Source organism: Ammospiza nelsoni, chromosome 3, assembly GCF_027579445.1.
Source record: "Ammospiza nelsoni isolate bAmmNel1 chromosome 3, bAmmNel1.pri, whole genome shotgun sequence".
Lineage (NCBI taxonomy): Eukaryota > Metazoa > Chordata > Aves > Passeriformes > Passerellidae > Ammospiza > Ammospiza nelsoni.
In genome coordinates, this window is record NC_080635.1 from 88,328,302 (window position 1) to 88,342,123 (window position 13,822).

The window sequence follows — 13,822 nt, forward strand, 5'->3', positions numbered from 1 at the left end:
AAAGCAGACTGCACCTTGCTTTCACAACACTTTGCTCTCAAGACGTAATATATTTGTAAGCACCTTGGGAGTAGCTGGTATGATCATTCAGGTTTGAAATACCTGATTTATAGACAAAAGTAATCAGTTTTGCAAAAACTTTACTGAGGGACCTTAAAAATCCAATTCACCCACAAGCTTCAAATTTGATAATGGAAATTTGAAATAACTTCTTTAAAGGGTAAGTGGTGCTGCAAGTCCTCTCTTTCTTCTCTTCCACAGCTCTTACTCTGAGCTTTTTTTAATGTAGAAAATATCTTCTCCAACAAGTTGTATTCTGCCAATACTAACACTGCATTGTTGTTTTTTATAAAATTAGTAAACTCCCAACCCTACAAATAGTTCTTTGCCTCCATACCCCTTTGTTTTCATGTTTTGCCAAGCATTTGATATCAATAAAGAAAAAGCTGCTGTCACATTGCCAGCATAACAGAATGCTTTATTTCTGGTATGGGTTGCTTTGTTCCTCTAGTACTGGCTTTAACTAAAACAATACTAATTTGCTGAGCTTCCTTCTCGTTTGGTTTAGGGTTTGGGGTTGCTGCTCTCCCAGCATTTTGGGTCTCACCAAAGGTGGCAAGGCTTTCATTTCTTAAAAACCTTCAACACAGTTTCTACATAATGGGCATCTGGTGGGGGTTTCCTTGGGCTGCCAGGCTGCAGGAACTTCTTAATTGTAGGCATATTGCTCATTTTGGTTTTAAACACCTAAAAAAAAAATTAAATAATTAAAAAACAGAGCAAGAGAGGAATTCCAGCCACAAAAATGTGATTTACCCAGCATGGGGAGATGATTACTTCAGGACTGACCTCTAGCTCCTGAATACAGCATGCTCAGTAATTAAATTACCTGCAACTGAGGAAACCCTGAGAGCACATCAGGAACTTTCTCCTCCACTGCTAAAATGGCTTCCATTAGCTGAACATCTGCCCAGCTGAATTTGTTGCCCACAAGAAAGTCTTGGCCATGTTGTTTCAAAACCTGGAGAAGACAAGAAAACATGGGCTGCAGATGAGAGTGGGGCATATGGGCATCCTTGGCATCTAAACCTCACAGCACAGCTGCAGAGCTGAGCAGCAATTCTATCTGAAATTTCATGGTGGACTTTTCAGCTGAAGCTGAGCCTAAATTTCATTATTGCTGGGAAAAAAATGAAGTTTTGTTCATTTCGTGCTCTAGTACACAGACTACAAACTTTGGTCACTAAGTAATAATGAATGATGATGGGCACTAGGAACAGAAACAAAACCACATGCCTCAGTAGACTAGTAACAGTCCTAGAATTAAAAATAGGGACAATGGAGGAAGCAACAAGCAATTTAAGGAATTCATAGAACTCCCATTTAGATGTTTCATGTGAAGTGATGTCCAATGCTGATATCAAGAAGCAAACTTAGAAATGCAGAATTGCAACAACTAACTAAAGAAAATCCCTGCCTTTGGGAACAGACTATTTTAGTGCTAAGAACTTGTGTGATGTTCAGCCTTTATTATTGTTTTGCAAGAAAACTAGATCAATATTACAAAAGTGGGAAATATTGCCAGATGCATGAATCATATAGGTTGGGTTTATTGTTTTATAAATCTGTGACTGTAGTTTTACTAAAATACTCCTCTCTACAGGATTTGTGTACAAGGGATTTTTGCATTCCTCCAGTGAAACTTTTCCAAATGAAATTAAGTATGGCAGAGAGATGGACTTCAAACAAATATAAGCATAGACGTGCTCCTTCAAGAAAAATAATCACAAAACTTTTAGTGAAAAGTTTTTCTGTACAGCTGAGAACATGTTGCTTCACAGATATTCAAATACCACAGTCCTGACAACACAAGCAAACAAAGAGAGGAAAATGTGTTGCTGTATTTCCCCTTTTCTGATAGCCAAAAAAGCTGAGGATTGGGAACTGACCTACACTACAAACACATTCTTATTTTGCAGAAACTTTTTGGATAATTGCAAGTTTGATAGACACATACTTGCTGTCACTTACCTTTTCAAAGACTGGAAAGTACCTGTTAGTTGCTCTCTCCTTAATTGACTCAAGATTTTTCTCCTTTGCATCAGGTGGAGAGAAAGGAAACATCAAAATCATTTGCATCAGATCTGATATTCCCTCCACATACATGTCAATCCTATTGGTCAGGAGAAGATGGGAGAAAAAAGCACATAAGTTATTTCATCTGTTTTCCAATTAACTAAGTCAACTTACAGGAATTTTATATCACCAATATAGTGCCAATTTTCACAGCCATGAATGAAACCTGAATATTTTTCTAAAAGAAAAGAAGCCTGTTTCTGATAGGAGCATTTCAGAAGCAGTGGTTAAATCTTATTGTTAGCCTTTTTGATGCCTTTATATGGGATTTACAGGATTGAATTTGGCTTATATAATGTAGCTATCAAATAACAGACTGCTGTGTTAGTGGTAGGAGCTGTTACATACAGGGCTCTCTCCTTCAAGTCTTTCCCATAAAGATTGTATTTCCCTGCTATGTAGCTCATGATGGCTCTGGTCTGCACCATCTTCATCCCATCGATCTCAACCAGGGGAACTTGCTGGAAGAGCAGGAATCCATCTAGGGTGGAGAGGTGAAGGAAAGCCTGTTAGTTCCTCCTGCAAGGTGTACAGGAGAGTGAGACACTGAGCACATTTCTCTTGCAGTGTAGGAGACCACTGATGTCCTGCTCCAACTGTACAACTCACACGACAACTAACATTGTGGGGAAGATAAAACAGCCTGCATCACACTCCTGTAGCAAAGTCACCACAGCACAGCTGGTCCCTGGGCTTGACAGCATTGACAGAGCTTCACTGGCTGGTGGAAGTTGGCCCTGCCTGCACCTCTGCACTTCTGGAGCCTGCCTCATGCTGGCAGGAAAAGCCTGAACCAGCACTTCCAACCCAAGGAATAGGAGGAGAATGAAGATACCTAGTAAATCTGAACTTTAAAAAAATCCAATTCTTTTGAATGCAGATCAATTCACTGACAGGGACATACATGGGCAGTACTGCAGCAAGACCAAGCTGCAGGAATACAGGAAAGGGTCAGGCCACTTTAAACATCCTGAAGCTACAGAGCTAAAGGAGAGCCTGTGACAGCTGTTGGTGTTTGAATAAGTTTCACACAGTCACTTCAGGACCAGAGTTTGAGTGTCCCCATAGATTTTACAGGCCTAGTCTCAGTGCCATTCTACAGCAATTTAGGCCTATATAGAAACATCTTTACAGTCCCATTTTCTGCTGGTGCTGGTAGGAGCAATTGTCTGAGCTTTCAGTGAGACAGTTCTGAGAGCTAAGTACACACAGAGATTTAGCATTGCAAAGTCAGTCTATTCTAGACCAGTTTTCTGCTGGACTAATTCACTGTTTTTGGAGACACTCCCTCTTCCATCTACACACTAATGGTATCTAGAGAACAATCTGCCCTGTTTATAATCACAGCAGAACTCCAGAACAAAATAGGCAGCAGCCACTTGCATTGCTCAAAGTCAATCATTTCTTTTAATTGCTCAATTTAGATCTGTTTGGTGAATCCTTCTTTCAGATAGGAAGGTTCATTTCAACAGGCACATCTGCCTGCCTTTTTCTCCAAAGCTGTTAAAATAACTTGCTGGGCTAGAATTAATATTCTTCACTCATTCTACATTATTAATTTACAGTTGAAATTCAAAGAGTAGTTATCTCTGCAGCAACAAATAGCTTGTATTTGCATCTTGTAAACATTCAGAGAAAGATCATGTGTGTTCTTGTCTTTCCAGAACACATCTCTGCACCTTAAGGAAGAAACATTACTTGGTACCCATCTAGGGAGCAATAGAATAGGAAAACTAATAGATCCGGAAGAATATTTTTCAGCAGAAATATGTGAAGTGAAAAATATAATTTGTCTTTCTGGCCCTTGACAAAAAGCAATGCAGCAAATATGCCTGAATACACCATTTGTTTCTTATATACAGAAAAGAGAAGTCCCTCTTAAAATCAGTAGTGGACTGCCTCTCCTCCCTCATTTTGTAGGGAGAACTGCTTCACAGCACAGAATACATATACAGAATTAAAAGGAGCTTACCAGTAATTCCAGGGATTGGGCTGTGCTCTCCAAAGGTGGTCTGTGTAGCACACATTAAAAAACAATCACCTGCTATTTGTAACCAAGCAGCAGAGCTCACTGATACCCAGGTACCACCTGGGCAATCTTTGGCTGCACAGATTGAGCAGGTTAGTGATCCCACAGGCCAAGAGGTACAGGTCTGCACAGGCCAAGGGTATTTAACTCTCTGCCTCCAAAAGAGCTGTCTCTCTCCCATTGCCTGTTGGGAACAATGCCACCACTGCTGGGGCATTGCCTGGAGGATCATCAGCTGGCACAGGCAAAAGTCATGCCTGGGCCAGTCTAATGATGTAGTAGTGTCTAAACACAGGAAACTGTCAAAAATCATATTGGTAGGGAGAGAAAAAAAGTTTAAGGGAGAAGTAATGTAGAGTTCCTCCTGTTGAGTCCTGCCCTGCACAACTGGCAACATTCCAGAGGCCCCTTTATCAGGATGACTAATTTATCTATCTTTCTTCAACCCATTCTATTGAACCACACCTTTTTCTTTGTGTTCTCACCATCTTAAGCTCAATATATAGACATAAAATGCTTGATCTTCCTTATAAAACTTCCCTAGCCTTTTCAAAACCATTTAATTCTTCTCTCTGGATATCAATAAGCTCAGATACAATCCTGGTTACAGTATCACTCTTTCTAGATAACCCACTCTTGTGAAGGATATAGAGATTTGGGCTTTCAGCACCTGTGCTCTTACATTTGGAGCTATAATTGGTTTGTGTACACTACACTGTCCTCCCACATTGTGAGAGTCCCAGCAATCTGGACCTGCAAATTTAATTCTTATCTACTTGATACCACTTCTATCTTATTTTTGTTCAATTTAGTTTTCCCTGACCGAATTTCTTGAGACACAGCTTTTTCTTTCTGAGCTCAGCCACAATGCAGGCAAGACCTCTTCCAAGCCTCCTTGTATGGCTTGGCAAGCCCAGCCTGCTCCGAGGTTTTTCTCACTCGTCTTGGGCAGCAGGTAAACTGTGGGGCACATGCACTCTCTGCTGCTCCTCACTGTCCCAACTCCTTCTCCACTCTGGCAGGAAGGTCTTCTCTTTCCAGGGTGTCTGTAGAGGGGTTCACTGCTGGATTTCTTCTGACCAGATATCAAGAGCAGTGGCTAGGGGTTTGCACTGGTGTGCGGGAAGAACTGGTCTTGCTCCCAAGGCTGGCATGAAGCCTTTGTGGCATGCTGCTTTGACCACGCCACGCTTTCCACAGGTCTCCCTGCTGGCTCCATGCTTTTTAACTAGGAGAAGCTTCACACCTCAGGCTCAGGAAGTTCTATTTGCCCTGGACCAAAATTGTGCCAGGTACCATGCTAAAACTTCAACAGCATAGGTAAGTAAGTTGTATTAAGTAGAAGTGTTTGCCTGTTTAATGTACTAGAATAAACACAATCACAGAAGCTCTGGCTTTTAGCTTATACCAGTTATTTGGCACTGGAAATAGCAGGTTTCTCAAAGCTAATATTGCACTATTCAAGGTGTTCACCCAGAAGTTTCCACTGGTTCAAGTAAATTATTTCAAACCATAAGTTTAGCTAGGCTGGACAATTATTTTGAAGGACTAAGTCTTAGGTGTTAGGAATCTTACCTTTGATTAACTTCTCATACTGCTCTTTTGTTTCCAAATAAACTTCTTCAAACTGAAAAAGGAGTGAGAATTGTGTCAAGCTGCTGTATTTGGACATTTTTCTTCTGTTAAGTGATAGCACATAACCATGCCCAGAATTACTGAGTCAAGCAAAAGGTAATGGGCCAGATCTGCAGCTGCACTGTTTAGGTGCAGATGTCCCAAGGATCCCTCACACACCCTGGCAGCTGATGGGGAGCAGAAGGAGGGCCTGGACACTTCTGCATCAGTGCACTGATTCAGAAATAACTGAAGACCAAGCTCAAACAGTGTGCAGGAATCTACAGAAACAAGACAGGTTGGAGCCAGTGCCAAGGGAAACACATTGCACATCAAATATTTCTAACCCCACCCCAGCATACACACATTGCAACTGCAAACTTAATAAGACTGCTAGCACAACTAGATAACTTATGATTAATAAAGGCCCTTTAAATAAATCCCCATTTTATCCCCTTACGATTAATTACATCAGGAGATTGCTACTACTTCTAATAAACTCTAAATGCCACTGAGTTTGCATCCCAAGTATCAACCATGGAACAAGGTACTTACAAATGTGCAGTGCCACTGGACAAAAGAATTTAGCCACCCTCATGCAGCTTTTATTTGCCACATGCATGTTAAATTGTCCCCAACTGAGGAAAGTAGAGAACACCAGTCTGTAACACTCTACTGGAAATGTCAACCAACCTCCACACCAGCTGCTGCCAACAGCCATCTTATGGGCTCCATCCGGCCCCTTCCATTCAAGTAGGTAAGCCTGGGCTTCCCTGACATGATCCTGAGCTCCTGGTTCCCTGAAAGATACTAAGCACAAAACAGTATCTCATAAAACTGGTGTTTTAAGCACCGTTATTTTGAGAGGAGATGCACCTTTTATTCTTGCTATACCTGTTGGAGTTTAAATTTCATTTGGTTCAAAACATAAAATGAGAGACAGGCCAGTGTCACCACACAGCCAGTGCTAGGAAAGGAAAGATGTGTGAATCTGTAAAGCCTTCCCCAGTGCTGCCAGGGAGGTTTCTTATGACTGTAAGCAAACACAGACCTGTTTAAACAAGTGATATGAGTCCCTAGCTACAGGGGGAACACTGCTGTATGAAGACAATTATATAAAGCTACTGAAAATCCTGCCACATCCTCAGGGAAATTACTCACCTAACCTCATTGCCCATCATCATAATTGAAAAGGAAAACATGTTTTACCAGTAGGCTGAAATTTGTCTAGCTTTGTTTGCCATACGTGCATTTTGCAGCTTCATAGGCAGTCCATTTCTTTCCTCAAATAGGGGTAAATGAATTGTTGATATTCCCTTTATTCCATGAAACAGGATGAGCTTCCTTGGCCATCTTCCTGTAGCCAGCTGCATTGCTACAGCCCATTTCCTTGCTGTATATGGAGGTGTCCCTCAAAGCCAGATGTGGAACCTAGCTGCATTGGCTCCCTGTGGTCTGAGAAGTATCCCCTGGGCACGGGGGCCCTGTGTTTCCAGGGGCACTGGCACATGGAGGCTGTCACTGCTGTGCTGTACCCGCACCTCTCCCAGAGCACGGCAGAGACAGCGCGTTCGTACCGCGCTGCTGCATACCCGGGGCAAGCAGCTGGATGGCAGTGCTCAGATGTCAGCATGAGCACTTCCACAGCCAGGCCTTCATTGCTCTGTGCTTCGTGCCTTAATTACTGAAAGAACACAAATAGCATTCCCCTTCAAAGATGTTTGTATCATACATTGATTATCAGAAGGAACAAAACCCTTTAAAACAGATCTTCTAATCATATCCTAATGGCTCAGAGTGCCTTACTTAATAAAATTTCCAGATGACTCCAGTTTTCCCCAGAGTTAAAGCCAAAGCTGCAGCATTACATCTGTGACACCTTGCATCCACTTGACATTTTCTATTTGAATCAGGCCTAGTACACTCCAGTGGTATGTTTTCTTCAAGCCACAGCGCTTTGTAGATGTACTTAAAACAAAGTACATTTGGAACATATTTTGCCCAAACTTCACCTAAATAAAAAACAAGATTGAGAGTTCCCCCTTGAGCAATTCCAGTAAGAACCAAGTCATGCTACTAAAATAAATAGGGATATTTGGGGTAATTTAATAAACATAATCCAAATACACATGATGGAAAAAAAGTATGTTCAGTTTTAAAGTGCGAATAGCTGTTCCTAATTACAATGTCTGGCTCTAGGGACAGTGTTTTATTCGTTTCTGCATCTTGTGTGATGCAGAAACTACTTTTCACTGTAGGGCAGCTTATCAATATAGTTCACAACAACTAGCTAGTGCTTCTTTCATTATCACATTTTTCAGCTTCGTTGCATCTCTATCATGTCAACACACATTGCCCCAACTTGTAACGCACAGAAACTTACAGTAAATAAGACCTTTCCTTTAACTAAAAAAGCCAATGACTGAAATAACAAGTATATGAACCTCAATCCTCCTGGAAACATTATCTTTTGTTTGCAGAAGAAGAGTATGAGTAAGAAGCCTCAGGTATCATTTTACCATTTCACATGAACAAGAGATTTTATGTGGCATTAAATTATGTGAGAAGAACAATGACAAACATAGAATTGAATTTTGCCATAAGATTTTTTTTTAAACTAAAAAAACTCTGTCAGCTCTGAGTGGATTTTACCTACCTTAAGCTTCCAACACAGAAAAAAAAACCCCAACAAAAACAAACAAACAAACCCACCAACAAGAAAAAAAACCCCACAAACAAACTAAAAAACAAAACCAAACAAAAAAACCCTCTTGCATTTTGGTTAAAAGTCGCCTTAACCTTTAGATTTGCTGAATGCATCTCCACTGACTATACAGGAGCTGACACCTGTAGCTCACATACAGGCAGCTACTTTCAGTTCATGGGTCTGGACCTGAGTCCTGTCTGGTGGGCTCAGATTAGTTGCTTATTCCCCTGTGAGTACTGACACCTGAGATTCCCAAAGATCAGAAGATACAACTCTCAACTAACTAGAGACTTGGCAACTTCTATGTTAAAAAAGCAAACCTATTCATCCAGACTCTCAACACTTTTTTTCATTTATTTGGGGAAAGATACAGCCTACAAAGCCAAGGCCTCAGGATTTCACTCAGACCTCCGCTATTTTTCTAGTTTTACTAAGAGACTTTCAGGATGTACTGTTTAAAAAAGTTGATCAATTTTTGATAGAATATGTTGATACTTTATTAGTAGCCAAGTAATCTTGTATAGCTGTCACCCATTCCTCATTGTTTGCCTTAATTAAAAATGGTCATTGGGCCTTTCTATATAAGTTACAATTTGTGTAAGGGAAGTACAGAATATGTGTGCAACATTCAGCAAGATGAGTAGCTATTATCTGAAAATCATATTAAAACAATTCAAAACATTCCAAGACCAGGTATTAAAACTAACACTTTTCAGAAGTTGTAGGATTCTGCCAGTGCCAGACAGCTCTTCCAAGGAAATAGGAAAACCCCTGATACTGATAACCTAAGGTGATGAAGGACCCACTCACTGGGCAACACACAAGGCTGCATGTTGAAGATTTTGAAGCTAGCTGCAGTTGTCCTGGGACTGCCACACTGTGGTAAATCATTCACCTTGTTTGCACGAGAAGGTCAAGAAACAGTCTCTGGGATAGTAACTGACATGCCAAATCCCACTACACTACTCCTTCCACCTGGGAAAGGAATGACATCACAGCTGTGCAGTAACCAGCCATAAATCCTAAAAGGCTCAAGCAGATGTAACAGATGTGCTGTTTCTAAATACCAATCTGGAATTGTTATTTGTGGGTGGTCACATTACTATTAACCTGGAGTACAGGTTATTGACTAACTACTGAGAATGAAGCAGCAGAAACTCCACCACTCAGTCCAAAGCTGAGCACACAAGCAGCTGAATAAATTGCATTAACAAAGATCTATAAGCTGCTCTGAGTCTGTAAATATTTATGCTGATTCTCAGTATGCATTTGGAGTGTGCTGTGCCAGTGGGCAGCTATGGAAGCTGTGTGGATTTATGACTTCTTGTGGAAGAAATTATCAAATGCTCCATGAATGACTGAACTGTTAAAGTTCTACAGTTGTCACAGAAATGCATTATCATTCATCAGCCTGACCATATGGCAGGAGGACAAAAAAAAAGAGATAGGAAATGGTCTAACATATACTGTATAACAACAGTACAAACCACCAGGCTTACAAGTAGTCCATGATATGAACTGGTGTTTCTTGCTCCTGAAAAGCTAGGTCTGACCTCTCCTGCTGAAGAAAATTGACTCTTGCAAAAGGTACAAATGGCCACATGTCCAGGGACTGTTGAGAACAGGCATGGAAACCCTTCTAATTTTAATTAAGTAGTATCTGATCCCTATAGCCAAAACACTACTCAGGACATGTGGGGACTACTGCACTAACCCAGACACTGCTGAAGAATTGGTTCATGTCATGAACTTATGCTGCAGTACAATAAATAATTGCATCTTGCATACACTGCCCTGACATCTAGCAAAAGCCTCGACACAAAATTTGACTACATACAATTTTTTTAGTTGTTTTTGTCTAAAATCCATATTTCTATCCCATTTCCTACTGCCTTGTAAGCCTCAGTAACATGCCTGTCCAGAATTTCTGTAAGCACACATCTCAGGGATGCAAGAACAGTTTAAGAGATCATCATCTTCCAAAACCAGGAGCACTCAGCATGAAGTGCTGTTTAGCCCTGGAGCTGAGATTAGTCCAGCATATCCCATGGACCAGCTCTCCTGCTCAAACCCAGAAGAAATAACACAGTGCTCAAGACTTGCACTTTGTCCTCTCAGTTGTTTCATGGCTGCCTTTGTCAGCTCTAGACTGCACCACAGAATTAATTTCCTGATTAAAACACACCTTTCTCTGGCATTTTCTCTCCTGCAGCTTCCACTGGTGAATAACTCTCAAGCAATTTTTAGTCTACCTGGCACACAGACCAACTAAGGAAAGCAGAGAATTTACATTAGACCAGCAGATGCCCTAAAAAACTTAGTTGTGTCACATTAAAATAGTCATGCAAACACTTTAAGAAAAAGGAATTTTTAAGTTCTTACCTTCTGACCTTAACTCAGACTCCACCCAGCAGAGGCAGGTTCCCCAGGGCTGTTTAAACTCTGCAGCTTGGGGGAGTTTCCAGCCATACCCAATAAGAGAAAAAAGCCTTCCAATGCTCTTAAACTGACACTATCCAGTTTAAAGAGGTATGGGTCTGAAAACTGACACCCAAGCAGAGACAGTCTTTGTTTGCTGATTTGACTACACCATGACACCAACCTCACAGTTTCTAAGGTAGCCATCTATTCTAACTGTTCTCTTGGAATTCTGGGGGCATTTTACCCAAATACAAGAGCAAGACATTTGAAAACACTGAGAAAATTATAGATGTTTCCTGGGTCATATTTAAGGTAATAGTAATCATTTAAAGAAAAACCACTAAAGTTTCTAGGCTTATTTAATTATTTGGCAGGTCTTTATTTTTGCTGCTGTATGGCATAGAGAAGTTACTCAAAGTATGAAATAATAGGGCTCAATTACTTTGAAATACAGTATCAAGCTTACTTGATATAGAAAATGGACGAGCAGTTTATGTCACAACCCACCCTATGTCTCAAGGCAATAGCACTAATTTTTGAAATTGAATGTACATGGCTAACACTCAAAGATTAAATAAATGATAATTTTCTTACCCATGAGAAGTAATTGTTTCAGCTTTTCTATCTGTATTTCAGCTAAAAATCCCAAAACTGAAAGTGGATGTGAACAGACACAAGGATAGCACAGCAAATGGAAAATGGGATTTGGGTGCCAAGATAAGGTTCTTTCCTCTAGCACAGACCCACATGTGATGTTGGGCATTGCTTTACACCCCTGCAGCAAACATCAGTACAATTAATCTGATGATCTGTTCATAGAACCCACACTGTTATCAAAATTGTATTTGTCTGTCTAAAGCCATGACTCTACTAACACAGCACCTCACTATGGGGAATCTCAGGACAAAAGTCTCCAGGTAACATTTTCCTCTCAGGTGGAGTTTTGTAATGGTCTGTCTGGTAATTGCTCACAGTTTCTTCAGAGGATGCACTTCCCTTAGAGGCTTCCTGCAAATTTGTAATTTATGTGCTTCAGAGGTTGATGCTGTCAGCAAAACCCAACTGTATAGTGGTTCTTTACACTTTGCCTACTTCTAACTCTCTCATAAGTTCATAGTATACTGAGTAAAGCATGACATTAAATGCATGTGTCTGTATTTTGTCTATGTCAAACCCAGTTACTAGCAGGCTACCCTAGAGAAAATTCCTAAATATGGATCAGAAGTCCAGCAGAGGCCCAGAACAATCCCCAGCCGGCAGAATAGGTACCCTGTTTTGGACTACCTGAACATTATGTAAATGCATGCTCTACCACGCACGGGCACGGTGATCCCCGTGTAATACAGATGTGGCTCCAGTAGGAATGCAGCACACACAGAAATAGCTGAGTAGGAAAGGAGCATTTGTTCATACCTATCCAGTACTGAATCAAGATTAATCTAGTCCTGTTTTTGAGGTGTTTAATATCAGCATGCACCTGAGTGTGTGGAACAGACACCACAGAAGAGCATGCATGTAACTGTAGCTCTGCAGTCGCAAAAGCTGCCAAGGACAGCAGTAGGCTTGGTGGCAAAGAGTGGGAGGGAGAGGTCCCTAATTTAAGGGTCAGGGATGACTGAGTGGTCAAGCAAAGCATTCTGATACTTTTTGGATTTGCTGACTATGGCTGTTGTATTCATATTTCTAGAGTCCCATACTCTTGTTATGATATTCTTAAAGTCCATACCTTCTAGCTGGTTTTCTACCATGCAGCTCCTCTCTGCTGTGCAGTTCCTCATGGCTTCACAGGGGCTCCTCCTGGGCTCTCAACTCACCCCCTTTTATCCCAGTTATCTTTGCAAGCCACAGCTGCTGCCCAACTAAGGACTTCACAGCTGTGGCTCATTTGGAATAACTAGGACCCACTTATCCAACACATAGATTTTGTAGGGACTCTCACTACACTTCCCCCCTTTTTTCTATTTATAGATATTCAAGTACAATATATTCATTTCCTTTACAATACATGTTTTATCCCATGACTCAAAGGCCTCATACACCACACAAGTACAATACACAATCTTCCACAGCTCTTCAGGCTGCTACAGCTCTCAGGCTGTCCTATTTTCCACAGCTCTTCAGGCTGCATACCCCCATCACATCAGGGTCACCAATTATTGTTGCTATCTTATTGTACTTCATATTTCTAGAGTCCCATACTCTTGTTATGATATTCTTAAAATCCATACCTTCTAGCTGGTTTTCTAACATGCAGCTCCTCATGGCTTCACAGGGGCTCCTCCTGGACTCTCAACTCACCCCCCTTTTATCCCAGTTATCTTTGCAAGCCACAGCTGCTGCCCAACTAAGGACTTCACAGCTGTGGCTCATTTGGAATAACTAGGACCCACTTATCCAACACATAGATTTTGTAGGGACTCTCACTACATATGGCCACATCTAGATTTGTCTGTTGTTCCCCTTCTACCCATTCTTGTTTGGCAGAAAGACTTTCTCCCTTGCTCTCTTTTTATTTTGCTTCCAGCACAGCCTTTCATAATGTAATTACAAAGCTCCTTTGGAACCTGAAGGTAATCATATCAAGGAGGTTGCTGTTATCTATAACATGAATGGGTGTTCTGTAAATCTCTAGAGCAGAAAAGAAAATAAGTTTCTTCTACACATGATTTGTTAAGTCACACCCATGAGTATTCAAGAAGCAGGCATGGGGCCCAGGTGCTGCTGAAGGGATCTGGGCTTGGGCAAAGGCAGATTTTAACTAGTGAGCATTCCATGCCCTGGCATGTCACCTTCCCACTGTGCTCTGCAGACACGCTTCCTTGTGCTGTAGATGAGGTAGGTTCAAAGTCTTCTCAAAATGTATCTCCCTGCAATCCTCACGAAACACCAAGCAGCTGCCTGGGGAATGATGCCTG

At 41.2% G+C, this 13,822-nt stretch overlaps 1 protein-coding gene across 2 annotated transcripts; it reads right to left on the bottom strand.

Annotated features, from left to right (window-relative positions):
- Positions 1-457: 457 nt before the first annotated feature.
- LOC132070657 (glutathione S-transferase-like) lies at positions 458-13,154 on the bottom strand. Of its 2 annotated transcripts, none has more exons than XM_059467638.1 (7): positions 13,136-13,154; positions 6,473-6,589; positions 5,741-5,792; positions 2,485-2,617; positions 2,032-2,173; positions 890-1,021; positions 458-747 (listed from the first exon to the last, which is right to left on the bottom strand). In XM_059467638.1, exons 2-7 carry the CDS (start codon positions 6,557-6,559, stop codon positions 625-627), a joined length of 669 nt encoding a protein of 222 aa, XP_059323621.1. In that variant the 5' UTR covers positions 6,560-6,589; positions 13,136-13,154; the 3' UTR covers positions 458-624. The 2 variants fall into 2 exon arrangements, with proteins under 2 accessions (XP_059323621.1, XP_059323620.1); XM_059467637.1 differs by lacking the exon at positions 13,136-13,154 and adding an exon at positions 10,869-10,943.
- Between the last annotated feature and the right edge of the window lie 668 nt (positions 13,155-13,822).

Coding starts and splice junctions, on each gene's coding strand:
- LOC132070657 (XM_059467638.1), bottom strand. CDS start 6,559: ATGTCAGGGAAGCCCAGGCTTACCTACTTGAATGGAAGGGGCCGGATG. Junction 2,618..5,740: donor GTATGAGAAGTTAATCAAAG/GTAAGATTCCTA, acceptor TCTCCACCCTAG/ATGGATTCCTGCTCTTCCAG. Junction 1,022..2,031: donor ACTTTCCAGTCTTTGAAAAG/GTAAGTGACAGC, acceptor TGTCTTCTCCAG/GTTTTGAAACAACATGGCCA.